Raw genomic sequence first — 27,313 nt, 5'->3', positions numbered from 1 at the left:
GTGTTTTAGGTGGCCGGTGTTCTGCAGGCGGTGTTTTAGGTGGCCGGCAGCTTGGCTGTGAGTGAGCATGTTGTGCCTCCTGTTTCAGGCGATGACAACCTGTGCAACACTCCTCGTTTATCTCCCTGTTCCCCGCCAAAGCTGGGCAAGAAAGAAAACGGCCCCCCTCGCTCACATACACGGAAGGGGTGCAGACTAGTATTCGATGATGAGCTGATAGGTAAGGCTTCCACCCAAAAAGAACAAGACAGGGGTCACCAACACCAGATCCTTTCCTCCGCTCAAAGAAGTCAAGAGAGCGAAACACATCCTGAGCAGCCATGTCCACCGGAGAAGGAGTCTGCGAGTATCAGACTGTTCAAGCAGGAAGGTGCGTCCTAACGTGGTAGCGGAGCCACATCAGGAACTGTGCTGGGGGGTCTGAGTGAAACCCAGTCACCTTTGGCTATATCTTAATTATCCTTTTATGTTTGACACAGGCACTTGCTATCAGCAAGCAAAGCTTGTCCTGAATACAGCTGTCCCGGATCGGCTGCCTGCCAGAGAACAGGAGATGGGTGTCATCAGGGAGTTTCTGAAGGAGCACATCTGTGGGAAAAAAGCTGGGAGTCTCTACCTTTCTGGCGCTCCTGGGACTGGAAAAACTGCCTGTTTAAGCCGGATTCTGCAAGACTTCAAGGTACACCAAGAATCTGAATTATAGATATTATAGATACTTTTGTTGAAACAATATATCTATTTGTGTGTGCGTGTGTGTGTGTGTGCGTGTGTGCGCGTGTACACGCATTGGTGTTTTGCTTGCATGTAGGTTTGTGAGGATGTTGACTTCCCTGGAGCTAGAGTTAGACAGTTGTGTGCTACAATATGGGTGCTGGGAATTGAACCCAGAGTCCTTTGGAAGAGCAGCCACCACTGATCCACCTCTCCAGCTCCCACAGTTGACTCTTAAGGGTTAAGAGTTGATGGTTAGAAGATTGAACGCTTCCTGAAAGTAAGAAATTTTGTTATTTCAGGGTATAAATCTTTCCAAAGAAAGTAGAGCTTCGCTCTTGTATCCTGTTTGCTCTGAGATATGGTCAGGTTTAAGGAAATTGTTGTCTGAAGATGACCTAACTCCCATGTTTGCTTTTTTTTTTTTTTTTTATAACCTAGAAGGAAATAAAAGGCTTTAAAACTATCCTGCTGAATTGCATGTCCCTGAGGAGTGCCCAGGCTGTGTTCCCAGTCATTGCTCAGGAGCTTGGTCGGGAGGAGCTCTGCAGACCAGCTGGGAAGGACTTGACGAGAAAGCTGGAGAAGCACCTGACGGCCGAGAAGGGCCCCATGATGTGAGTGTTTCTCTGCTGCCCGATGCTGTGAGCATCTGTAAGATGTTACCCAGGGGGAGAACTTTGCTCTGTGACATGGGTACATATGAAGAAAGGAAAGATGATACACTTTTTAATTTTCAGAATATTCTAACTTACCTATTGATGGTTCTAGGGCTCAAATCCAGGGTTCTGGGTTACACTGAGTCACACCTCCAGTCCCTATGCTTTCTGATTATTGACTTTACGTTTTAACTGTTTTGTTGTTGTCTTGGGGGTTTTGTTGTTTCATTTCTTTTTGTTTGTTTTTTGTTATTGTTTTGGTTTTGGGTTTTGTTTTGTTTTGTTTTCCTCAAGACAGGGTTTCTCTGTGTAGCCCTGGCTGTCCTGGAACTCACTCTGTAGACCAGGCTGGCCTTGAACTCAAATCCGCCTCCCTCTGCCTCCCAAGCACTGGGATTAAAGGCGTGCGCCACCACTGCCCTACTTGGGATGTTTTTATTTTTGTTTGTTTTGCTTTGTTTTTGGAAACGGGGCTTTCTTTGTCCATCCTTGGTTGTCCTGGAGCTAGCACTGTAGACCAGGCTGGCCTTAAACTCACAGAGATCGGCATGCGTTATGCATTGTCACTGCCAGACCTAGTTTAAAATGTAACTGTTTTTAAGCTAGTTCCTTGAAAACAATTGGATGATACCTGTTAGTGAGAGGGCTGTTGCCCTACCAACCTAAGGCAAGCAACCTAAGCTCAGGTCCAACCTTGGGAGATTGAGAACGTGACTGGAACTAATTATTTCTCTTTTTATGTAGTGTGTTGGTGTTGGATGAGCTGGATCAGCTGGACAGCAAAGGGCAGGATGTATTATACACACTGTTTGAGTGGCCGTGGCTAAGCAACTCCCGATTGGTGCTCATTGGTTAGTGCTCAGCTGCTAATGTGAAACTTTGTTTAAAAATCTGTTCAACTTATTATGTATGTGAAGTATGTTGGTGCACACGTGTGTGTGTAGAGGCCAGAGGTTGACATCCTAGGTCTTCATTTTTATTTACTGAGGCGGAGTCTTTTGCTGGACCTGGAGCTCACTGAGTCCCTTAGTCTAGCTGGCCAGCTTGTCCTGAGGATCTCACCCCTGCCTCGCTGGCTTTTGTCGTGGCTTCTGAGCTCTGAAGCCAGCTCCTCATGCCTGCATAGCCAGTGCTTAGTCCACTGAGCCGTGAGATTCCCCTGTGTGCGTCAGTGAGTGACCTCTCGGGTTTGTGAGTTTATGTGCATAGTTGGTCTGTTTGCATGCAGCTCTGCACTGCTTGCATCCCTGAGACCCGTGGAGGCCAGAAGAGGGCATCTCGTCCCCTAAACTGAAGTTATAGAAATATCATAAGCCAGCTTTCTGTCTTAGCAAAATAAGAAAATTACTATGGTAGTAACTTAACAGAACATTGATTTGTGTTGGGTCTGAATAAAAAATGACAAAGAAGCCAGACACCACAGTGTCCTCCTGTGGTCACAGCTGTTTGGGGGGATGAAAGAGGAAGATGATGATTTGGGGTGTCATAGCAAGCAAGATCCTTACGGTAGTAGCACTAGTAGCACTGTTACTGCTACTACTACAAAATAGGGGTTGCTCTTGGAGAGGTGGCTCCCTGGGCAAGGTGCTGGGTGCATACGCATGAGAGGCCCCGTCTCAAAAACTAAGGTACAGGACCCTAAGGGAGAGCATCTGACACCAACTTGGGTCCCGCCTACGCTCACAGAAGTGCATATACACACGAAGTGTGTACATACAACACACACAGTCATGCCAAGTGACATAGGCAGTGAGGGGTGTGAGTTGCTGATAGAGTGTGTGCTTAGCGTGCACAAATGCCGATATATTTGCTTTTGGGTGTTTTGGTTTTCAAGTCAGGGTCTCCCTGTGTAGCCCTGGCTGTCCTAGAACTAGCTCTGTAGACCAGGCTGGCCTTGAACTCAGATCCACCTGCCTTCCGAGAGCTGTGATCAAAGCATGCCAGGCTAAATAAGTTTGTTTTTGAGGCAGAGTCTCACTGCAGCCCTGGCTAGCCTGGAATTCAACAGAAATCTGACTGCCCACCCCCTTTTCTCACACCCTTCTTCCTGAAGACAAGGTCCCTTGTTCAGGGTAGCCTCAAATCCATGATCCTCCAGTCTCAGTCTTGCAGTGTTGGGATTATGACTGTGCTTCACTATACCCACCTAAGCACTATGTCTCACCTAGTAGGTCCATCTTACCTTAGCGTGGGGTAGGGAGCAAGTGGAAGCAACAGTTGAGATGCTGGGTTAAGCCTGGGAATCTTAGGGGGCTTAATTTCCTTTTAGGATGATTTTACTGTTGGTGCTAAGTGTTACTTGTCTTCTCAGGTATTGCTAATACCCTGGATCTCACGGACAGAATTCTGCCAAGACTTGAAGCTAGAGAAAACTGTAAGCCACAGTTACTGAACTTCCCGCCTTATACCAGGAATCAGATAGCTGCAATCTTGCAGGATAGACTTAATCAGGTGAGTACCAACTGCTGTGCCAAATTCTGTGGCAGGGATAATCTCTGTAATGGAAAGCTAACGATAGGTTTAAAGTATTTCAGTTTGATTGCTTTATTAATGGTGTGGCCAGATCCTGTGGACCATAATGAGTGAAAGCATTTTTATGTGAATTTCTGCGTGCGGTTTCGTTTATTGGCGCTTCGCTGTTGTAATAAGAGTGGGAATTAGAGGGTTCAAATGCTTCCTTTTAAAAAGTGGGGCACGGGCCAGTGTGGTAGCTCCACAGGTAAAGGTACTGGTCGCCAGTTCTGATAACCCGAGTTTGGTTCCTGAGACCCACCTGGTAGAGGGAACCCAGAAGTTGTCCTCTGACCTCCACAGCTGTGGCATGCATGTCCTACTCCACCTTCCTCCAAACAAAAATAAACAAGTGTGATAAATTTTGAAAAGCAGGGCCTATGAGCTGCGCCTACTAGTGGTGTCTTTAGTCCCTGCACTTGGGAAACTGGCAGATGACTGGGTTGGAGGCCAGCCAGGGCTCATGTTAAGCCTGTCTCAAACAAAACCAAAAAAGAGGGTCTATAGAAAATTGTAGATCCAATTGCTTTTTTAAGCCATTTACGAACCTCTGCACCACATTTCTTTTTTTTTTTTTTTTTTTTTTTTTTTTTTTTTTTTTTTTTTTTTTTGGTTTTTCGAGACAGGGTTTCTCTGTGTAGCCCTGGCTGTCCTGGAACTCACTCTGTAGACCAGGCTGGCCTCGAACTCAGAAATCCGCCTGCCTCTGCCTCCCAAGTGCTGGGATTAAAGGCGTGCGCCACCAACGCCCGGCACCACATTTCTATAAAATTCTTAAATACGTGCAATATGTCCCTTAGAACTAGAAAGGAGGCCAGTTGGATTTAGACCTTTGCAGTCCTGAGTGTTAAACTCAGAGCCATGAACATACACTCCCACTCACAAAATTATTTAGTCTGTGAGAATATTTATATGATTAGAATCTCAGTTGCTGAGAGGAACTTTATTTATTTATTACCAGTACTGGGATGCACAAGGCCTCTTGGGCTAGTAAGTTGTATGCTGAGATCCGTTTATTTTGCATTTATATTTACTGTATGTTTATTTGAGACAGAGTCTTGCTGTGTTAACTTGACTTTAGATCTTCCTGCTGTAGTCTGGTAGTTAGGATTTCAGGCCTGTGTTACTAAGCCTGACTCAAATGTCCTCTGGGTCTTGTCTGAAGGTGTCAAGAGACCAAGTTCTGGACAGTGCTGCAATCCAGTTCTGTGCCCGCAAAGTGTCTGCTGTTTCGGGGGACATCCGTAAAGCGCTGGATGTTTGCAGGTGAGTTATGGTGCTGTTGACTGTTTTATTAAAAAAGAGGAAACGTTGTCAGTGATCTGGTGTCGCTCAGATGAATGTGACTTAAGGGGCTCCACTCTGCCTCTTTCCGTGCTCAGAACAGAGGACTTGTTTCTCAGTGGGGAGCTCTGGGTTTCCACCGTGTTAATGTCTCAGACATTATCAGTCCATTACCTACAGAGGGAGAAACAAATGAGACGCAGCCGGCACTCCCCGTGGTGATTATAGATTGGTTAATTACATTTGTATTAAAAAAGACTCCAGTTTGCTTTTCCATTCGCTGGTCTCAAGCAGGTTTATTTATGGACCTGAACCATCTTTGCCTTTAGACTTTCTTTTTTCCTTTGCTTTTGTAGGCAACCCTTCCTCCTTCCAGTTGGTGGTCCCCCCCAAGTCCTACCCTAGACCTCTTTCTCTCTTCTGTCCCCTGGCCCCTCCTGCTGGGGAAAGCCTCTGTGCTGGCTGATGAAAGTTCTTCCTCTCAGTAGGGGCACTAGGTCCATTAAAGTGATCCTTGCTGTGCTGGCCCGCTGGTCCAACTTCCCCTATTGCCTTACAGAAGATCCAGGTCTGCCCGTGGCCTCCTGTGGGCAAAGCACTTTAGAAAGAACAGTGGGAGAGGAAGCTCTTCCCATTGCAGATGGCATGATCTAGACAGAAAGTTTGCCCTAGTCAGCAACTGAACTTGAGTAAAGACGACAGCTATGAGTAATGGCCATGCAGGCCAGCAAGATTAGCCAACATATGTCCTATATCTGAGGACTCTTCTTTGGGGTCTGCTGTGGGGGAGTGCTGTCCAGCCCCCACACCGTGTACCCCGTCTACCCAGGACATCTTTCCTCATCTAGAATGTTACTGGCTCAGTGTATGACAGCCTACTTGACATCTGTAAAAACAAGAGTAGTAATATTTCTGGAATTTCTGGCGTTTTTATTTTAAAGTCAGATAAGTCTCCCTTAGGCTACAGCATAACCCAGTTGATTTTCAGCCAGGGTCTCCCTGGATAACTGAATGTAAACTGGCCTCTGTGTGTGTGTGTGTGTGTGTGTGTGTGTGTGTGTGTGTGCTGTGACTGTGTATATTATATGTGTGTGTGCCTGTGATGGCCAGAAGGGGGCACCAAATCCCCCGAAGCTGGAGTTAAGGTGGTTAAGCGAGCCACCTGTTGAGGGTGCTGGGCACCAAACTTGTAAGGGACCTTAAATTTTTAAAATGTATTTTTAGTTAATGTGCCTGCTTTGGGGTGTGGTAGCTTGGTATGGTCCATACTAAATTAATTTTAGGATTTTTGTTTATTTATTTATTTAATAGACGAGCTATTGAAATTGTGGAGTCTGATGTCAGGAGCCAGACAATCCTCAAGCCACTCTCTGAATGTGAGTAGCTTACCTGCTTCCTGTCAACCTTTCTAAATGGAGACTTACCTTGCTGAGGAGAAGGAAAGATGAGCAGACACAGCTAAATCTCCCTTCACGCAGCAGATCCAAGAGGGGAGTGGGATGTGGCTTCATCTAATTCATTTCAGTCTGCCAGTGCTGGTCTTTGTGGTACTGGAAGTGAGTCCCCAGGGGTCTTCATAGATGGTGGGGCTCGAGGATTAAGGTTTCTTCCAAGGCTCTGGGAATGAAAATGAGGTTGCAAGGTTGAACTACCTTCTCTCTGGGTATGTCTTCTGTAGGAGAAGGTAATGGCCGGTAGGTAAAAGGGAGAGGAGAAAGAAGGCGCAGTGATGAAGCAGATGAGGCGCTCATCTCAGGGCAGTCTGCGAGGAGAGCACCAAGACCCCGTGGCTGTCACAGACAAGGCTGCTCTCTCTCTTCTTCACTGGCAGATGTCACTCGGTTGTGGACCGTATACTAACAGGGAGATATGACTTGCTCCTTCCTTCTGGTTGGGAGTTCAAGATAGAAGCTTTCTCTTTTTCATCAGAATTTACTAGAAGAAACAGTTTAAAAGGCTTCAAAAAGTAACCTAAATTAGTGCTTGGGCAGTGAGTAGGTCGTGTATACCAATATGTAGACGGAAATTGTCCGCTCTGTCTTTGGGTTAGCTTGTCCTTCCAGGCGCCCTTCCCTAGCAGTAACACATAGGCTTGTCAGAGGCCCTGGTGTCAGCACTGGCACATGCTGCTAAAGGTTCCTGGTGTAGATTATGAATGTAACCTATTTTCTGTCTTTTGACCTCTGATATGTGTGTGGGACTAGTTTCAGTGGCCTAGCTATATAGAAAGCTATAGAGACAGTGACTTCAACTAAATATAAGGAATTTTCGGGGTTTTGTTTGTTTGTTTGTTTTCAAGACAGGGTTTCTCTGAGGAATTTTCTCTTTAAAATTTTTCTTTTATTTATACAAGTGCACTGTAGTTGTCTAAAGACACAAACCAGAAGAGGACATCAGATCCCATTATCCCATTATAGATGGTTGTGAGCCACCATGTGGTTGCTGGGAATTGAACTCAGGACCTCTGGAAGATCAGTCAGTGCTTTTAACCACTGAGCCATCTCTCCAGCCCTATAAGGAATTTCCTAATGCATAGAAATAGCTAGGTTCCCCGGCACTGAAGATAGGCAACAGAAAGTTGGCTAGGTGTCAAGGATGGTGGGCCATACCTGTGATCCCAGCTCTCGGTGTGGTCACTACAAGTTCAAGGCTAGTGCAGGCGACTCTTAAACCATGAAAACCAGAAAAATGGGATAGGTGTCGTACTGGGATTGTTCTAGAAGGGGCTTTGCCCTTGTGTAGGGGATAAGGATAGGCTTCCAGGTTCCTTTCAATGTGGAGCTTGTGCTACTTGATCTGTGAGCTCTGGTTTCTCTATTAGCCCTCTGCAGCTTTCTGCTTGTGGTAAAGCAATAGAAACAGATTGTTGTGGGGCAAGTGCAGCTGGCCTCAGGAAGTAACTGCAGGCAGAGGCTGTCAGAGAGCAAACCCTGCCTCTCACAGCTGTGCTTCTCCAGACAGTGGGGCCACAGGCCCGTGTGTGTTCACCACTGTTCCCAGCCTCCAGCTCTGGGGAGGGTACTATGTGCTAGGCTAGCCCACGACATTTTCTTAAGTGTCTTGCAGAATAGTTTGGACACGTGAATGAACCTCAGAGGTCATTTGGGAAAGCCATCTGGGGCGTGGGGCCTAAGGCGGGTCTGACTTTACTGGCCATGCTTATCCACCCATTTGACTCATATCTCATTAAAACAGTAGATAATTTTTCCAACTGTTCCTTTTCCTTTCGTAACTATCAGGCAGTCGTCTTTGCTTCAGAGTTTTAGGCTGAGGATCAACTGAGGGGCTTTGCACAAGCAAGTGCTCTAGCACCAGGCTTCATGCCCAGCCAATGTTTGAAGCTGGTAGCTATGCTTGTTGGCATCTGTCTGGGTTCTTGCTTATACAGGAGGGTAAATTAGTTGTCTTTTCAACATTAAACTACATCCTAAAGGACAAGGTAAATGGATCGTTATTTCCAGAGAAAAGGCAAGCCTGCCTTCTGGAACTGTCTTTCCCTTCATCTTCCACCCCAGAAACAATCTCTGCTGTGCCGTTGGGTGGGCACACATACACAAGCGATATTTTAGAAACTGAATAAAGTGCCAGATGGTGGTAGTGTGCACCTTTAATCCTTGCACTCAGGAGGCAGAGGCAGACAGCAGAGGACAGAGTTTGAGGACAGCTACCCAAAGAGAAACCCTGACTTGGAGAGGAAGGAAGGAAGGAAGGAAGGAAGGAAGGAAGGAAGGAAGGAAGGAAGGAATTGAAGCTCCCTTGCTTACTTCACAGGTAAATCACCCTGCGAGTCACCGGTTCCCAAGCGTGTTGGTCTTGCTCACATATCCCAAGTCATTTCGGGAGTTGATGGGAACAGGGTGACTTTGAGCCAAGAAAACACACAGGATTCCCTTCCTCTCCAGCAGAAGATCTTGGTTTGCTCTTTGCTGCTCTTGACCAGGCAGCTGAAAATCAAAGAGGTCACCTTGGGGAAGGTAAGCTTCAAGTCTCAGCAGATGGAGCTGAGGCTTCACCACAGCTACTGTCCAAAAGACCTGTCATCTCCAGGCCGAGGGAATTAAAAATGGGCCATTATCAGGAAGAATGAGTGTTAGTATCACTGCCTTTAGGAGGCAGAGGCATCTGGAGCTTTTGCACATTTGACCCAGCCCGGTCTACGTAGTAAGTTCTAGGCCAACCAAGGCATTGTCTCAAAAACGAGTTAAGGCCAGGCAGTGGCAGTGCCTTTAATAACAAAACTCGGAGGCAGAGGCAGGTGGATCTCTGCGAACTCCAGGCCAGTTCCAGGATAGCCAGGGCTGTATAGAAAGAAAGATCATGTCTCACCACCTTTAGCCCCCTACCCCAAAATTTTAAAACTGAGTTAACCATTAACCGGGTAGAGTGGTACAATCCTTGTAACCCTGGTGTCTAGGAGGCAGAGCCAGGATGGTTGCCAGCCAGTGCTGCATAGAACCCATCTTTGCCTTCATTTCCGCATATCCCACCGAACTTACGTAAAGCCCTGTTCCTGAGTTCTACATTAGAGTAAGGTGACTCTGCAGTCGATAGCAATTGCTGCTCTTGCAGAAGACCCGGGTACCATTCCCAACACCCACATGTGACTCACAACCATCCGTAACTTTGGTTCCAGGGGATTGGCCAACTCTTCTGCTCTCCACGGGCATCAGGCATGAACATGGTGCACATACATAAGTACATGCCGGCAAAACACACACAAAATCTTTTAAAGGATAATCATAATGTGTTGGGGTACAGAAGGTCTGTTGGCTATTTGAGGGTTCAGTGAAAAGGAGGAGGTAGGGTAGTCAGATGACTTGAGACACTGTTTCTGGGCCTATTTTTGTTTTTCAATCTGTAAGATTATGAGATGTGGCTTTTAAGTGACACTTGTTCTCCCTCATTTCCTCCCAGTTATATGAAGCCTACAGTAGCGTCTGTCGCAAACAGCAGGTGGCAGCTGTAGACCAGTCTGAGTGTTTGTCCCTTTCAGGACTCCTAGAGTCCAGGGGCATTGTGGGATTAAAGAAGAATAAGGAGAGTCGCCTCACCAAGGTACAAGCAAGGGCTTTCTTGTGTGTCCCTGCCTTTAACTGTCCTGTCTTGGGAGCATGTTCTTTGCCAGAGTCAAGATTGGAAGAGAGTAGTGAAGAGTTTGATTTTCTGCCAGCTAGGGCTTAGGATGTGATTCGGGCCATTGAGGATGGCTGCAGTTAGCCTGCCGGTCTGAGGAGAGTGGGATGTGATGGGGGTGTAACTGTGTGCCTGTGGGCGCATGCCTGCATATGCTCTTCATCACGGAAAGCCCTTTTCTCTTTGCAGGTATCTCTGAAGATTGAAGAAAAGGAAGTAGAGCATGTCCTGAAAGGCAAAGCTTTCCTTGGGAACATCCTCGCTGCTGGCCTGCCCTGAATGTCTCTCTCACTTACCGCAGAATGTCTCTACTCACTCACTGCAGGTGTCCCGCTGGCATTTGGCAGCCCGGGGAGTCTTCATTTTAGTAAGGGTTGTGGAAACAGTTACAGCCTTTTTGATTCCGCACCAGTAAATTTTAGCGTATGGATTCATGAGTGTTAGCACTAGCTAATATCTTTGGCTCTCATTGTTTTTACCCGTAAAAATGACTGAGTAGCTGGGTATGGTGGAGTATGCCTGTGATCCCAGCACTTGGGAAATAGAGTCAGGAGTTCAAGGCCATCCTTTGCTACATAATGAGTTTGGGGTGGCCTAGACTACATTAGACTCTGTAAAAATAAAACCAATGACCCCTTTTTAAGCAATTTCAGTACTTTCCCCTTTCACGTTCCTAGCCACGGTACCTGCAAGTATATACAGACTTGTGTTGAAGAATTGTATATGTATTACCTCTATCTACAAAGGATATATTTTGTAAAGAACTTTGAGGTTTAGAAGGAGGAAGTGGAATGATCCAGAAAAAAATACACAAGCCTACGTGGAAATATAAAGGACATTTTGTTCAGAGGATGCTCCACTCATGTGACAGGTGCTGCTGCTCTGGACTTTTTAAAGACAGATGATGATTCTCCAGTGCTCCCCACCAGTGTGGGGTGATACGGAGGGTGTAACTACGCACTGTGAATATATTTATTTTCAAGTTCCATTTGTCTGGGTTGCATTTGTTGTCTGTGGGTTTTCGGGCACATAGGTGCCTCCATGTTCGTTTTGGGGTCAAGCTGCAGCAGTTGTTTACTTTCTACAGTGTGGACCGCGGTGACTGAACTCGCCCCATCAAACTTGGCGGCAAGCGCCTGTCTTTCGAGCCATTTCATGGGCCTGCGTCTGTGGTCTTTTTAACCAGCCACACTCCATGGTAGCTTAAGTTTTCCAGGTTAATACGAAAATACCTTCTCGCCAGGCCTTGGCGCTGCACGCCTTTAATCCCAGCCCTCAGGTAACAGAGGCAGGCGAGTCTCTGTTCCAGACATGTTCCAGGACAGCCTGGTCTACAGAGACTCCAGAAGCAACAACAAAATAATTAAAAATAACAAACAAGTGGAAATACCTTCTCACACTTTCCCACACTGTTGGCTTCCCTCGAATGGGGCCATTGTTTCGGTGGGATGCAGGTCAGGATGGATTTTCATCTGAACCCGTTTTCCTAGGCTCCCTAGATAAGCTCATCTATATGGTTACTAAGATTTCTGTGTTTCATTTCCTGTGGCGTTAAGTGGCAGTTTGTGACAGGGACACCAGAGGGCACCATTATAACACCACTTTGAAAGTGTGGACCAGGCAAGCGTGGTTTTGAGGGAAGGTGAGTGAGTGCTTGGGAGCAAACCGTGTGTGGTATGACTGGTCCCAGCCTTTGCTCTTCTCCAGGCGAGGCTGGTGTCCCGTTGTCTGATCCGGCCCTGAGTTTGGGAATTTGATATGGGTACAGGAGATCTGTTGGCCACTGTTTCATTCAGCCTGCCCACTGTATCCTTTGTAAAGTGATCTGAAGCACAGCAGGTGGGATGGGAGAGGAGGGTAGTGAGGCCTCTGAAATGCACACTGCCCACTGCAGAAGTCTGTAGATAGGAGTTTGGATGTCAAGCGCTCGCTCACAGCTTTACTGGAATACTCATTCCCCTCCGGGCAATGTACAAGCAGGGAAGGCAGTCCTCTCCCGAGGAGTTTGGAGAGTGGATGGGACTGTAAGGGTTAACGAGCATAATTGTAAAGATTGTTGAAGACTGATGGGAAGCAGAGACCAAGTGGGATTGAGAACAGATGTGAGGCTTGATTTAAATCACATTTTATTGGATGCTGCGGCCTTAAGAGACGTGACTGCTTTACAGTTTGTTTCCACACTGTGGGCAGCTGCTGTCTGTTCTGTGTCCATAGTAGGATCCTGCCCAAAAAGGAGCGGCCTCCCCGCCTCCGTTGTATTTGAGGCTTGGCGCCTTCCTCTAACTGTAGGGCTTGAGTCAGGAACACGGTTTGACTCTCGGTGGGACTGCGCTGTACCCTCCCTGGCGTCTAGCCAAGATCGCATTTGCAGATTCAAAGGGGCCAAGCTCCTTCCCCTCTCTAACTCCCCCCTCCCTCATTTGGAAATAGGGCTTTCTGTGTACTGTTTTGTTAGTTTCCTTCAGTCCCCCACCCCCACACACACTGTTGATTTCTAGGTCATTGCTGCTCTGAAGACTTCAGCAATTGGAACAGGGTTGGTTCTGGCAATGATGCGTGAAGCCGACTTCGAGTCCCTGCTTGGCTTCCGCTGCCCTTGTGGGAGCAGGGGCTGATGTATGTCTTAAGTGTAACTCAGACGCGGGGCGGAAAGGAAGAGAGTCCTTCCCTTGCCGGGTTTTCTCACTGAAGCTGGAAGCTATGGGAAGGTGGTGGGAGTTTTAAGTGGGAAGGGATGGGCCTGTGGTTACTAGTTTTTGCCAGGATCTTAGGCCACATGAAGTAGTGGCAAAGATGCTGACCTACATTTTCTCCTTTTGAAGACACTGGGATGTGTATATCCTGGTTTGTCATTATTATTATTATTATTGTTATTTTAAGAACCAGATTAAGCTTCCATAGTGTTGGGTATTGCTACGGAAAGAACATAGACTCAATAAAGCTGGTATGATTTCCAACCCCAGATGCCTCTGACATTTCTGGCTCAATGAAGACTTGCCTGTGGCTAGCTAATTCCAAGAGTGTGTGAGGTCCAGCCTAGCTACCCAGAAATGAGAAGACTTGGCAGAGCTCTTGCCCTTCCCTCCCTTCCCATTGCTCCTTGGCCCCACCCCCACGCCAGCACAGGAACATTACACTGAACCACATTCCCAGTCCTCCCTGCCTGTACTTTCTAAAGATACACAATAAACTGGACCTGGTAGTTCAGGCCTGCAATCCCAGTTACACAGGACAAATTAAGGCCAACCCGGACAACTTAATAAATGAGTTCCCGGGCTTGCCTGATATGCACAAGGCCCTGGGTTCAGGGCTGGAAAGGAAAAACACCACCATAAAGACCAATAACTTAAGCCATGTTTGATAAATAAATAAATACCTTGATAGTTCAGCTGGTAAAGTGCTTTCCTGTGCAAATGTGATGGCTCAAATTCAGTCTCCAGAACACTGCCACACATTCACACACAAGGACTTTAATTCCAGCACTGAGGAAGCTGAGATCCTTGGGGCTTGTGGGCTGGCTAGCTTCTGCTTGATCAGTTCAGGTGAGAGACGGCCCTGTTGTTAAAAAATAAATAAATAAATAAATAAATAAATAAATAAATAAATAAATGAACGAGGCCTGCCAGCCCCTGAGGAATGACACACCTACAATTGACATTTAGCCTTCACACGCACAAAAATACCTTGACTATTGAGGTGGGTGCAGGGGGGCAAAATGGTTTTGTTACTTATGGTATAGGAAACCCGATGGGTTGTTTGCTGTGTAGGAGAAACCCTCTGCAGACTTTATTTACATTTGTATCGGTCCCCAGCACTTTGGTAGCTATTCATTAACTGCTATTCAGTGAATGGTACAAGGAAGATACACACACACACACACACACACACACACACACACATCTAGAAAACAGCTGGAGGTAAACTGCAGGCACTGCAGGGCTGGGACCCTGCAGAAGGCCTTCTTATGGCAGTCTCAGGGCCTTGCAGCCTATCTTCTGGATATCCTACTAATTTGCTTCAGGCAACCTCTATTGCTTCAGGGAGGCTTTGGCTATGGGTTGGTGACTTGCCTACAGGCTAGGAAGAAGTAGGTCTGTTTGTGAAGTTACCTCACATCCCCAGAGATTGCCCAGAAAGCTGCTTCTGGGGACCGGAGACTGAGGAAGAAACCGCCTTTGATGTCCTACTTTTTAGCTTTGTGGGGGAATATTATCTCCGTTTCCTCCTGATGTCTTCTCCACAGAGAAAGGTGTATGAGGCCTAAGTGTGTGTCCTCTGGTCTCATGGTCCAATTCCACCAGTCCAGATGCTGCCAGTAGAAGCAAGGGGCTGGGTAAAGGCTGCAGGCTGGCAAAAGGAGAGTTGTCTGCTCCCGTTTTTGTTTTTTTTTTTTTTTAATTTCTAATTGAGTTCTGAATCAGCCTCACTCGCTTTGATCCCTCCTCTGTTTCCCACACTGCCTGAAAGAGCCAGATCAGCACTTTGTAACAAGGGTGCGCCTGCTCCCCACACCCCCCCTCCCCTGACGCTCTCTGCCGCCACCATCCACTGCTTGTCTCCTTCAGTTAAGATAATGAAGATGCTGAGAGATAAAATGTGTATTTAATAAGGGTGGGGGCAGGGAGGCGGAAAGGGGCAGCCAGGGCCTTCCCTAGTTTGGGGCCTCGCCAAGACTCTAGCTGAAAGCAAAGCTAGAGTAAGACTTGGCCTCAGGGTGTGGGGGTTTCTGGGCCTCAATCCAGCTGACTTCACTGCCTGCTGTTTGCCCTAAATTCCCCCACCTCCACCCTCTCACCCCCACACTCCTTTCCTCTCTGCTTGCTCCCGGTGGGAAAAAGGAGTCTTGTTTGACTTTCTTTTCAGCTGGTAACTTGGCCTTTGCTGCGGTACCCCCCACCCCAGTATCAGCTGCAAGGTCAGACTAGGGCAGCCCCCTGTAGCCTGGGCCTGTAGAAGCTGTGGGTTCACAGTGGGGGGCGAAAAAGCTGGAGTTAATGAAGGCCAGCTGCCCGGCTGGGTTCTGCCTACAGCTAGCTAGAGGCCAGCGTTCAGTGGTGGTTAGGTGGAGGGGGAGGGTGACCTCCATTCCTGGGTACAAGGATATCCTGTGGCAGCCGGGCCTGTGCTTCTCCCTGAGCTTGGTTTCATCCTCAGCTTGTGAGAGACTAGGTCTGCTTCCCTTTCCCCTGCGCCTCCCCTCCCCAAATAACACTCAGCCCTTCTGAGTGAGCTTTATAACTGTAGTGGTGGCCCAGCTGAGATCTGAGGAGCTCCAAGTCCTTCGGTAAACACTCATTAACTGCCTGGGAAGAATCCGGAGTCTTGTTTAACAGCTGGGAGAGAACTGAGGCACATTAGGGTGAAAGGCTTGACCTGAGCTCACCCCACAGACTCCACCCTGGGGCTTCCATCCTTGCTGTCTAGCTCCTTCCAGTTCTTGCAAGACTGTGAGGGCTGGAGGCTCTGCCCTTGCCCTCTACCCTTCTAGGGAGAGGCCATATTCCTTCCCTCAATATACCCTGGTCTTCTGACCCTTCACCCCCATGACACCCCCCACCCCCGCCTCTGTTGCTGGAAATAGTATGCAACACTCCTTGCAAAATGTTCTCAGTCCAGACTCCTCAGCCACCTCCCGATGCCCGTCTCACCCACCACGCCTCAATTTTTCTTTCAAGGTGGCCAACCTTTGAGAAGGCCCATCATCCTATACTACAGAGCTAGTGACCCAAAGTCTATCTGCTGTGTGTAGAGACATCTCTGCCCCAGAATATCTGGGAAAACGCACTTTGACATAGTCCAATGGTAAGAAAGGTTCCAGATCCTGTTGAGGACTGAGCAAGGGCCCCGCTTGATCCCTAGGTTCTGTGTCTTAGGCATCCCCTGCTAACTGTCATCTGGAGTACAGGCCTTCCCTTCTTAGTCCCATCTGCCCAGACTCTCTTATACATGAGTCCACACCACAATGTGCCCAGTACGCCATAGTCTAACAGTCTAAGGCCATAGTCTCCAGCTGGCAACGAGACTCCACCCGGCTCTCTTCCTGAAGACTATGGGTTTGTCTTAGGCACTTAAAGCTGCTATAGTCTGAGAAAAGAGGAGAGAAGTGGGTGTTTGTCTAAATGTAAAGTTGTTCTCCCTACATTCTTGTAGCGGATCGCTAGCTAGCCCAATGGGAGTGTAAGAGAGTAAGGTCTTAGCCTCATCCCCATGGCTCAAGGCCAAATCCATCGGCGCAGGAAAAGCAGAAAGAAAATGTCTATTTGTCCTGTGACCTGTGTGTTGAGATCTGATACTGCTCCAGGCCCCTGCCCGTGTCTCCCACCCTCTATCTTTCTAACAGTGGATTCGTTTTCCTCCTTCAGTCCTCAGCTCCACACCTGCTAACCAAGTAGGGGTTGGTATAGTAAGAGGGCAGGGTGAGCTTACAACCTGAACAGTGGGCTTTAGGACCCAACGGGAACCGTGCCTCTTGCAGCAGCCTAACCCAGAAGCAGGGGGGAATCCTGAATCGAGCTGAGAGGGCTTCCCCGGTTCTCCTGGGAACCCCATCGCCCCCCTGCCGGCACACACCTGAGCAGGTAAGACCATGCACGCCCCCCTCCCAATTCTCCCTAGGTCTCCTTTCGCTGGGGCCTCTCGGCTTCTGATCCGGCCGCTTCCTTCTTCGGCAGTTCAGGCTTTCCCCATCCCTCCTCCCCCATTGCTCACGGTAGTCTAGGGAGGTGGGAGCCTGGGAACCCTGGGGCGTTGGAAACCTCCGAGCCCTAGACCCCCGGAGCGCCCCTCGTGCAGTTCGCCGCCCCCCACAGGCAGTCTGCATTCTCTAGCTAAGAATGGAAAGTGGGGGAGGTCTGCCCAGGCCCCACGCCCTTGCACCCTCTTTTGCAGTATTGCCCTAGCCCTCCACCTCCACCTCACCTAGACAGAAGGTAACCTGACTGAAAAAGTGGTGAGGGGCGTGAAGGGGACCGTACTCTCCCTGCGGGATTTCTCCCTTGCTTCCTCGTGGTTTCCCAGCCTGGAGCTCAGGACTTTGCCTCTGCTCCCTATGTAGGGAGCCCAGGTCTCCTTCCAGGTGCATGTCACACTTGGGTGCCCAAGGGCTTTGCAGAAAGGTGGTGGAGGTTCCCGGTGTTGGCTGACCTTGTTCTCTAGGGAAAGTCCTTTCAGCTTAGGACTCTCATGCCTGCCGACACCTCAGTGTTTAGTGCAGAAGCCCCCTCCTTTGAGTGCCCATGTGTAGACCATGTGGTTGTAAGACCTATACATTTTGGATAGAGGTTACTATATATATATCCAAGGGGAGAGATCCCAGGGAGGCCCAAGCCAGATCAGGCTCAGTCCAGATGGCTGGGGAAGGGGGTGTGGACCAGATCTGGAAGGCTGATCAGCCATGCCAGCTCCCTGCACTCCTTGGCTCTCAGAGCCTTGGGCTCCTGGTGTTACTCTAGAGCTGGGAGGTCCCCATCCTCGGCTCTCCCGCAGGCTCTCTGGGAGAGAACTGGATGGCACCTTCTGTTTACACTGGCTGGTTTTCCTCTCCTGTGGTCCTGTGGTGGGCTGATAGGCTCTGTTTGCTGACGATCAGGGGGCAGGCATCACTGGGTTTCTATGAAGGGCCGGTGGCTTGTCTGAGTAACTAGTAGCCATATGTGTATCTTGTCCCCGGGGGTGGCTGGATGGGGAGGGAGAGAGAAGCGCTCCTAACCCGTCATAGTTGAGCTCTGGGGACGTTGTGAGGGTGGGTGACATATACCTATTTGGAAACTAGCTGTGTGTACTCTCTCCTCCCTCGGATTTCCCAAGGTCCCTCTGATGGTTGGCTTTGGAGGAAAGGGTCAGTCATGGAATGGATTCTAGACTTAGTTCTGTTCTCAGTACGAAGAGTGGGATGCAGGATAAGAGCAACAGACTTCAGTCAAAGGCCTGAACTTGAGAGTCTTAACCAAATGCATTTATAGCCGTCTGTCTCTTCAGCTAAGTCTCAGTCTCCTCATTTGTAAAACTAATAAGGCTAGCCACCTGGGCTTACCTGACCATGACCCTGCCATAAAAGGCCCCAGGAGATAATGTGTAAACTCCAGTTATGACCGTCGAGTTCTAGATTGGGAACCCTCCTTAAATCTGGGTCAGATTCTCTGCCTTTAGTCTCCTTCCACCACTACTCAGGGGACAGAGGAGCCTTGCCTAAGGACACAGAACTTCCTGAGAACAGCAGCTTTTCCTGCCACCAGGATGCTTGGCACACAGCGCAAATCTGTGCACCAGATTCCTCTTTTCCTCAGAGGCCACACTGCTTAGTCCAGGAGACTTCTCCACCTTCCCTTCGCCATCCCCGTCTGCGTCCTTGTCTGTCTCTTCCCTGCCCAGTGGCCTCCTTGTCCGGCTCACTGGGCAGGAGCCCTAATTGGATTGGACAGCTGAGATATGTGTGGTGGCTGAAAGCGGGCGGGAGAGAACCAGAGGGGCGGACAGTGTCAGAGCCGCCCCTGACACTGCCCTGGCTCCCAAGTGCACCACCTCGGGCTTGCTCCCTCCTGGCTTCTTCCCAGGAAAGGGGAGCCAGAGGAAGCTCAGGAATGAACCCTAGGGACTAGGGACTAGAGGTTAGGGTGGGTCTCATGTCTGAGGCCCTGATTGATATTTGGCCTTAAAATGCAGGCACCTTACTACTCTGATAAGCAGAGACAAGAGACTCAGGGGAGAGCCAGGCTGTCTCCCCCATTCCCATGGCTTCACCTTCTTGTTCTTTCTTCCTGTTCAGAGTAGTATTTGCTGCTTCAATTCAACCCTTTTGGGAGCTGCACTCTGTGTGTGTGTGTGTGTGTGTGTGTGTGTGTGCCTGTGTCAGTTTGTCTGTGTGTGTATTCCTATCAAGCCTGTTTCCTTTCCTCCCCTGGAAGATATTTTTCTCATTTACTCTCTGGGCTGGCGGCCAGGATGCCTGGGTTTCCCGCCTGCTTCACTGTGCAGGGCTCCCTTGCTGGCCTCCAGAGAGTCTCTGAACTGGTTTCCTGACGCCGCCTGTATAGAGAAGGCCTTCCCCTAGGGCTGGGAAGTGCCAGAAATCCCAGATGGGATAGGGAGCAGGTACTGTATGTAGGTAGCCGGTGGCACCAGTGAGAGCTGACTTTTCTCACGACCTCTGATTCATCCTGCCGGCCATGCTTGCCCAGCTTGGTGGACACAGCCTGGGTCTGCTTCCAGCCTTCTGGCTTTCCATGTGGGTATCTAAGATCTTCTGTTTTGGCTATGGTATCTGAGGGGGTACCTACTGAGACCCTTATATACAAGCCATGCGTATTTTGGGGAGCAAAGGGCTAGCATGATTGAGGGTGGGGTACTAGCTTGTCTTTCCTCTAGTTGGGCTAGGATAAAGGAAAGGAGCACACACTTTACCAATGCCAGTTCCCTGTGCCCTCAAAAAGCAGAGGATAGAGCCAGGCCTTCCCTTCTCAGTGCCCACAATGTGGTTGGCAATGATTTGTCAGAAATTGGGAAGGATTCCTTCTAGACCAACGACCTCCTTTCTTCTTCTCCCACAGGGCAGGGGCAACTCTGTGATTGTTAGCACTCAAGAGCAGGCCTTCCCCCCTAGGGAAGGGGTATGGGATGCCCCAGAGATGGCCAAGTTGGCACTAGCCCCAGACTAGAGTGCTGGACACCCAGACTGGAGTGCTGGACACCGTTCTGAGCTGAGAGTCGGTGGGTGAGGGCAGGGCACAGGCCTCCCAGCCCCCCTCATTTCCTGCTCTCTGGGCAGCTGTGGGCGAGAAAGGCTGTGGGGACTATTTTTAGTTAGTCTGTCCCCTGGAAGGAGGGACGTGCAGAAAAGCACGGGGCAGGCAGAGGGGCTAGCCAAGGTGAGGGTAAAAAGACAGACTGAGGAGTGAGGAGAGGCCAGAAGCAGCAGACAGAACAAGGAAGTGTGTTGGTCAGGGGAACAAGCTTGCTGAGAGGGGCTTGACACAGCTCAGAACAACAGAAGAGCTCTGGGGACCCCTCAGGTTTCTCTGTCCAGTTTCCCTTGGATCTGAAAGGGACTTTTGCCACCTAGACAAGCCCCTTCCCCTAACTGATGGGAACCAGAGAGGGATGTGTTTTACCCTAGGACTCTGAACCAATGCCAGGACTGGAGCCCAGGTGGCTTGTACCACTCTTCTCTGGTGTCTACCACACAGTTTATGCTTTCCTCACCGGTTTGCAGCAAGGAGAACCTCAAGCCAGAGACATGAGGGAGGGCTGTTTCCCTCCCTGCTTGTCTGTGCAGGGTCTCTGTAAACCCCAGCTTGGTTTGTTTGGGCGGCCTGTGACCACTGGTGTGAATGGAGGCGCTGGACAGCTTCCAACACATTCCCAGGCTGGCAAGCTGTGGGGCTTGGAGCCACCTTTCGGAAGGGACATCCCGTCCAGCTGTTTCATTTCAGAGACCTAGAGAGGGCCAGGGATTTTTTTCCACAGTTGCAAGATGAGTTGAGGACAGACTGGGGACAAGGACACATATCCTTATGCTCCCCAGAACCCATCCTGAGCTCATTCCTGCCATGCCCAGGACCCATGCCATTGCCCCCCAACACAGAAAAGAGCCAGTACAATTAGCAGAGGTCTCAGATTAGGGGGTGGAGTCATCTGAGTCCTAGGAGCAGGTGTGGGGAGATAGGTCAATAGAGAATAGCTGGAAAGCCATCTCTGGGGATTCCCTCCGCAGTCCATCTCCCTGAGGGACTCCATGTTGTATAGGCGCAGAGAAAAAACCATTCGTGGGATTGTAAGGCGAAGGGCGCCCCCTAGAGTTGTTCCAGAACCTCTCTGTGTTGTCAGCTGAAAGGAGCTGTTGCAGATGGGGACTTTAATCCAACACCTTTCCCTACCCCACCCTCTGTCACTCAGCCCCTCCCTCCTGTTTCCTGGCCTGCCACCTCCTCACCAAGCAGCTCTGAGAGGGCCACAAATTATGGTGCAGGAGCCCCTCCCCCCTGCCCACTCGGTTTCCCTGTCTCTGGGGTCCTGATTTATCATGCCCCCCATCAAGCCTGCTGCACTGTGTAAGAAATCAATAGTGTAAATGGATGAAGGCTGTTCAGCCTGTCAACCCCCTTTGGGCCCCACCAACTCCACTGGGATCCAGTGAGCTACTCCAAGCCTTTCAGGCTCTCAACGCAGGCATAGACACACCTAGCGGTTGTAGCCCAAACACCGAGCTCTGGAGCTCAGGCAGCTTCTCGGTCTGTCTCCGTCTCTCTCACCTTCTCTTTCTTACACATATACTGGGCTGGTCTTCGCATGACAACTACCCTTGAACATTTATTTCCTAGTTTGGGTGGAGTGGGGTGGAGGGGGTTCAAGGGAGAGCAGGCTGCCAGCCAGAGGTAGGGAGGGAGGCAGGTGGGTGAGGGAGATGGGTGAGGGAGATGGGGGATTGGGTGACAGCCCACCCCATTGGCTTTGGTAACTCAATCCCCGGCCCCACCCTCATGATTTCTCTCCTGTTCGACAACTTCAGCAGCTGCTGGCAGGAGTGTGTGTGTGTGTGTGTGTGTGTGTGTGTGTGTGTGTAGGGTGAGAGGGGCTGTGGGGGCAGGAGCGCTGCCAGGACATGTTTAAAGGAGACTCGTAGCCTGGGTACAACTTGGGTGGCGGGAGGGGGTGGGGTAAGTCGGAGAGTAGGTGGTGAGTGATGTGGGGGAGCATGCTGTAGGGGGGCAGTGCAGCCCAGCCTGAGGGTCTCACTAAACTTGTTGGCACTAGAGCAGAGCTGGTGTCATGGAGTTGGGCAGTAGTGAGAGGACAGGGGCCAGCAGAGGCACAGTTCAATATTGGATGCTAAAGCCTGCCTTCACCAGGGGGCGCATGTAACCAGGGAGGACATTGCTGGCCCCTGTCCCTGATCCTTAGGCCATGCCTGCTGGGCAGCACAGCCCTGGTAGTGACTAAGTCGCTTCTGTCCCGGGGCTGGCAAAGTACCAGACTCAGCTCTTCTCGGTAGGTGAGTCACTGCCCTGGCATCTTCCCCGGATGCGGCTGAGTCACCCAGCCATGCCTGCCTGGTAGGTGGGCATCATGCTAGGGTTAGGGTGGAGGGTTACATGTGTGGCCCCCAGTGTCTTCTCTCATCTCTTTCATCTCCTGGCCCTACCCATAAACCTGCAGAGCCAGGCAAGCACACTGCTTCCTCCATGTGAGGTAAAGGAAGAGGTAGCAGGCTTGAGAATAGAGTGGGGTATGTTTGCTTTGGAGGGGGGAAGCAGGGGCATGTGGAGCAGACAGCTGTGAGTTTGAATCCCAGATCTGCATCAAAAAACTGTAAGACCTTGGTAAAGCAATAGTTTTGTTTGAGACAGGGTCTTACTCTGTAGCCAGGGCTGGCCTAGAACTTACTATGTAGCAGACCTGCCTTGTCTAGAGCTCATGGCTGTCCACCTGCTTTAGTCTCCCAAGGCCTGGGGACTATAAGCATCAGCCACTACATCCAGTTGGTTGGCAATTTCTTTTTTAAAAAGATTTATTTATTTTATGTATATGAGTACACTGTAGCTGTCTTCAGACATAGCAGAAGAGGGCATCGGATCCCATTATAGATGGCTGTGAGCTACCATGTGGTTGCTGGGAATTGAACTCAGGACCTCTGGAAGAGCAGGTAATGCTCTTAACCACTGAGCCATCTCTCCAGCCTGGCAATTTCTTTTTGAGCCTCAGTTTTCTATCCTATACAATGCAAACAGGACCCTGTTAGAAGAAGCTAACTGTAGGGAGTATACCTTTTGGATAAATAGGTTGGGAGGCTGGGAGGCTGGGAGGCTGGGAGGCTGGGAGGAGGAAGTGGAGGCTGGCTCTAGCAGGTACCTCCCTCTCATCTCACTCACCTTCAGGTGGTCTAAGAGAGACTGTCTTTTCCCAAGCCTACTTCAGATTCTGCTCAGTGCTTGCATGCGTGTGCGTGCCTTCTCTCTCTCCCTCTCCATCTGTAGGCTGTCCTCAAACTTCTTTTTTTTTTTTTTTTTTTTTTTTTTTTGGTTTGGTTTTTCGAGACAGGGTTTCTCTGTGTCCTCAAACTTCTAATCCTCCTGCTTCTTCCACTTCTGGAGTTCTGGATGTTGATATATATATATATATCACCATGCCGGACTTGATGCTATTCTTTGGTTGTTCTGTTTTGAAACAAGGTCTTACTCAGTAGGCATGACTACATAAGCCCAAACTGGCCTCCAACTCTAGCAATGCTCCTGCCGCAGCCTCCCAAGTGCTGGTGTTAGAGCTTGCAGGTGTAAGCAACCACACCTGCCTTGATGCTATTTTTTAGGGATTCCACAAGCTGTAACTCCTTTGAGGACTAGGAGCTGTCACTGGACAGTTGCTATTACTTGTCTGAGCTCACCCTGGCCTCCTCTAGGCTGATGGGGGACTCTTCTTGTCTTGAGAAACCACTGCTTTCCCCGGACCCCCACAACCTGTCTTCTGCCTGTAGGGATAGTGGAGGCCCTGGGAAAGCCCTGAGGCTGCTCTTCTCTTCCATTGGCCTCTTGCTATATTCTAAGTGCTCTGCTCTCCTGAAACAGGGTCCCTGGCTGAAGGGTGTGAGAACCCCGTTTTGGGACCAACACAGCTACTGCTGTGGACTCATGACTCCTGGCCCCCTACTTAGAAACCCCTTCTGACCCTGGAGTCATGCTTGGGTAGGGCTGGACTTTGGACCTGTGGTGTCCAGGGCATGAAGGAAGTTTCCCAAAGTGTGTAGGCTGTGTGTCCAATCTTGTATGTGTCTGACTCCTATAGGAAGTGGTTTGTGTGAGCACGGATTTTCTCTTTCATCTCCATACGGACCTAGAGCTTCATCAGTTGGGAAGCACACCCCACTCTGCTTCATGGCCCTATGTGTAGGTGCCTTTTTGTGTGTGTGCTGGGTGTACATATATATGTCTTGGAGGTGTACACAGTCACACCATGAATATGTGTGGGGTTATGCAATTGTTCCAGGGTGTGTGTACAAGAAGAGTGTGCCCATATGCTGGCAGGTAAGCCTGAGGTATGTACAAGAAGAATGTACTCCCTGGGCACACACCTTTAATCCCAGCACTCAGAAGGCAGAGGCAGGCAGATCTCTGTGAGTTCAAGGCCAGCCTGGTCTACTGAGTAATATAGCCAGGGCTACACAGAGAAACCCTGTCTTAAAAAAAAAAAAAAAAAGAAAAGAAAAAGAAAAAAGAAAAAAGTGTACCTGAATCCTTTGCTGGCAGGTGTGCCTGAAGGCAGCCCATATGAGAGGCAGTGTAACTATGTGGACTGGCTCTAGGCCATTCTCTTAGGATCCTCACTTGGATGGAGGGTCCTGATGATGGTGGGGCTCTGGCTGGAAAGCTTGATAGGGGAACGGGAGAGGGGGTACGTGGAAGGGAATGGGTTAAGTGTCGGCCTCCACATCTGGGAGCCATTGACGCATTCTTGCCTGCTGAGCGCATGTTTGTGGATGGATCTGGACGGGATAGATCGGGGCGGGGCGGGAGAGCGGGGTTGGGCGGGTGGTTCGCACCGGCGGAAATCCAGACGGGAGCGGGAGACTGTTCTAGCCCAGCGGGCGGCAAGGGTCTAGGGGAAGAGCGGCAATGTTTTACCGAGTTTTCCCTTGCGTCCGACCTCTGGGCAGAGTGTCTTACGGACCTGACTTGTGCTACCTTCCAAAGCCGCCAGAGAAGAGCCAGAGAGAGACAAGCAGATACTCCAGTTCTAGGCTCGGTTAAGACACCCATGCAACCGTGGACAAAATCCTATGTGGGCCTCGGTCCTCCTGTTCTTAGTCTGAAAATCCGGACACCGGATTACACTGAGCGTCTCTAGGGTGGAGGGCTGGGTGTGTGGCACTTCCCTTTCCAGTGGGATGTCTTGTGGGGGGCACTTGCCACTTCTCTACCCAGGAACTCGGTGAGGGAGGCACTGCCTAGTGGACCCACCCTCCTCCAGTGCGGTGCTAGAGGTGGAAACGTTAACCTCCCTGGCTGGCCTGGCGGGGGCTTGTGACTGTTGGGGATTGAGGTCTGTAGATGGAGTGTGATTCAGATCCTGTCCTCCTGGAACTTGTACAAACTGCCGTCGGCCCTCAAGTGGGAGTCTTCTAGAATGGAGGGGGACTCCAGGCCGTCCCAAGAGCTGACTTGGGGTGGCCATACTTATAGCTTTCTAGCTACTCGGACGGATTCAATTGAGCTAGAAATTTTCTCTAACCCACTCAAACCGGAGAGGTGTTTGGGAAGGAAGAAAGATGTTCGTATGGGGAAGCCGGTCTTCTCTTTGTACTTCGGTTTTGCAGATGAGAAATATTAAGGTCCAGAGGAGCGAAGTTGTTTTGCTCAAGGTCAGATAGCTTTCAGTTTCAGCTGGCCCCGGAGGATTGTGATTAGGAGAGACAGAGACTTGACAGCCGGGGCAGGAGTCAGTGCGTTCTCCATATTACGCCACCTCCTTTCTTCCCAGGTTTAGTAGGTGTGTGTGATGTGTGTGTCCCAGTGAGTGTGGGCGTGTAGCAGGGGGTTGGGGGGAAGAAGGGAGTGCGTGTAGGATACCGCGCCCTGAGGTTCTTTCTCCGCCGAGTCGTATTTTTATTCTTTTCTCTGAACTTCACACACACCCCTTCTCGCTCTGAATCTCTTTCTGGCGTGTTGAGGGAGGGATTCTCCCAGATTCCCACGGTCCAGCCACCAGCTGGAAGCGTCTCCTTTAAGACTCGCCCTTCCCTGGGTCTATTAAGGAGAGAGGGGCGGGTGTGAGCCTGAGGACCCGCCCCCGGCTGGTGATTGGCCCGTTGGCGTGCAGGGGCGGACCTGCAGCAGGGGGGCCTCCCTCCCATCCCAGCTCCATACCCTCCGCCCCCCCAGTCTAGGGCTCCGGGTAAAGTTTCAGCCTCTGCACGTGACTCGCCATGGCCGCTGCCGTCGCCCCGCGCCCCTGAGCTGCGGCCCCCTGGACGGCTCCTCTCCGAGGACCCCACACCCCTGACGCCGGGCAGCGCCGCGGCGCCTGCTTGGGGCAGACCCTGTGCCCGCAGACGCGCAGACGGGTTGCATCCCCTCGCTTCGAGGTAACCTCTCCCCTGGAACCCTGGGGAACCCTCGGCTCTCTCACACATCGGGGCCCGGTGGCCCGCTCTGGATGGGAGCAGCGGGCGGGGACTGGGCGCCTGGCGGTTTCGACGGGGACCTGGGGTTTCCTGGACTTCCCAGCCTACCGCTGGCGTGTCCGGGGTTGGGGAGCCCCGTCTGCGCCGCGTCTTCGCGCGCACAGCCTTGAGGCTTCTGTAGCCGTCTGCCGCTCGTGTCCCTGGCGCTCCAGCCGTGGTGGATCCACTGCTGGGAACTCTCTTTTCTCTTCAAACCCAAACCAAACAAAAAGACTTCTTGAAACCTGTTTGGGGAGAGATCAGATGCCCAACGGACTAGCCCCCTCCTACTCTTTTCTCCTGTTACCTGAGCCGCCCTGTGGTTTGGGGAGAATCAGCCAGGGGCCCACCCCCACCAGAGGGAACTGGCTGGGGGGGCGGGGCCCGCTCAGCTGGTGTCTCGGTTGGAGTGTGGGGGAGCCGTCAGAATTGGGTGCGGGAGCCAGTGCAATTGGGTGAGACGCGCCTGAGTCTTGTGTTACTTGGGGCTTGTGGAAGCCTTTTGGGGTGAGGGAAGGACAGAATAGACTGGCCGACCTTGCTTCGCTAAGGATGTCTGGGATTTAGTGCCACCCACGAGGCTTCGAAGCTGCTAGCCAGATGTGTGTATGTTGAGGGGTGGTTGGCAGATCAGTTTAACTGTGTCTCCTTTCCTCTCTGGGCACTGCCCTGCTTGCTGTCTTACTGTTCGTGGGAAAGGGGGACAGATCCCCCAGTGTGCTAGGCTGGGGGTGGGGGCTAGCTCATATGGAAATAATTTAAAAAGCAACAACAACAAACTCAGTCTTGAGAAGTTTCTTGCCCTCCCCCTGCCCCACTATTCATCCCGTCTTGGATAAGGTGCCTAGCATGTTGGCATGGAAGGGAT

At 50.4% G+C, this 27,313-nt stretch overlaps 2 protein-coding genes across 4 annotated transcripts in view; both read left to right on the top strand.

The window, feature by feature from the left end:
- Positions 1–11,284, top strand: part of Cdc6 (cell division cycle 6) — a 14,070-nt gene extending 2,786 nt beyond the window's left edge. The window contains exons 3-12 of the mRNA XM_028755134.1: positions 89–370; positions 480–679; positions 1,153–1,328; positions 2,115–2,221; positions 3,682–3,821; positions 5,047–5,147; positions 6,477–6,541; positions 8,937–9,139; positions 10,080–10,220; positions 10,488–11,284. Coding sequence (XP_028610967.1) covers positions 89–370; positions 480–679; positions 1,153–1,328; positions 2,115–2,221; positions 3,682–3,821; positions 5,047–5,147; positions 6,477–6,541; positions 8,937–9,139; positions 10,080–10,220; positions 10,488–10,577 — 1,505 coding nt within the window. The 3' untranslated portion in view covers positions 10,578–11,284. The remainder of the gene's footprint in view (positions 1–88; positions 371–479; positions 680–1,152; positions 1,329–2,114; positions 2,222–3,681; positions 3,822–5,046; positions 5,148–6,476; positions 6,542–8,936; positions 9,140–10,079; positions 10,221–10,487) is intronic.
- A 5,490-nt stretch (positions 11,285–16,774) lies between these two features.
- Positions 16,775–27,313, top strand: part of Rara (retinoic acid receptor alpha) — a 45,392-nt gene continuing 34,853 nt past the window's right edge. Inside the window, exon 1 of one of the 3 annotated variants that reach the window (XM_028755013.1) lies at positions 16,775–16,876. The gene's annotated coding sequence lies outside the window, so the exon portion shown is untranslated. Of the gene's footprint in view, positions 16,877–26,140; positions 26,368–27,313 lie in introns of those variants that run through there. The other 2 variants (XM_028755012.1, XM_028755009.1) reach the window with 2 other exon arrangements.

Source organism: Grammomys surdaster, unplaced genomic scaffold (assembly GCF_004785775.1).
Source record: "Grammomys surdaster isolate TR1022 unplaced genomic scaffold, NIH_TR_1.0 126048, whole genome shotgun sequence".
Classification (NCBI taxonomy): domain Eukaryota; kingdom Metazoa; phylum Chordata; class Mammalia; order Rodentia; family Muridae; genus Grammomys; species Grammomys surdaster.
The sequence above is the reverse complement of the archived record's forward strand: the minus strand, read 5'-3'. Positions and strand labels throughout refer to the sequence as shown.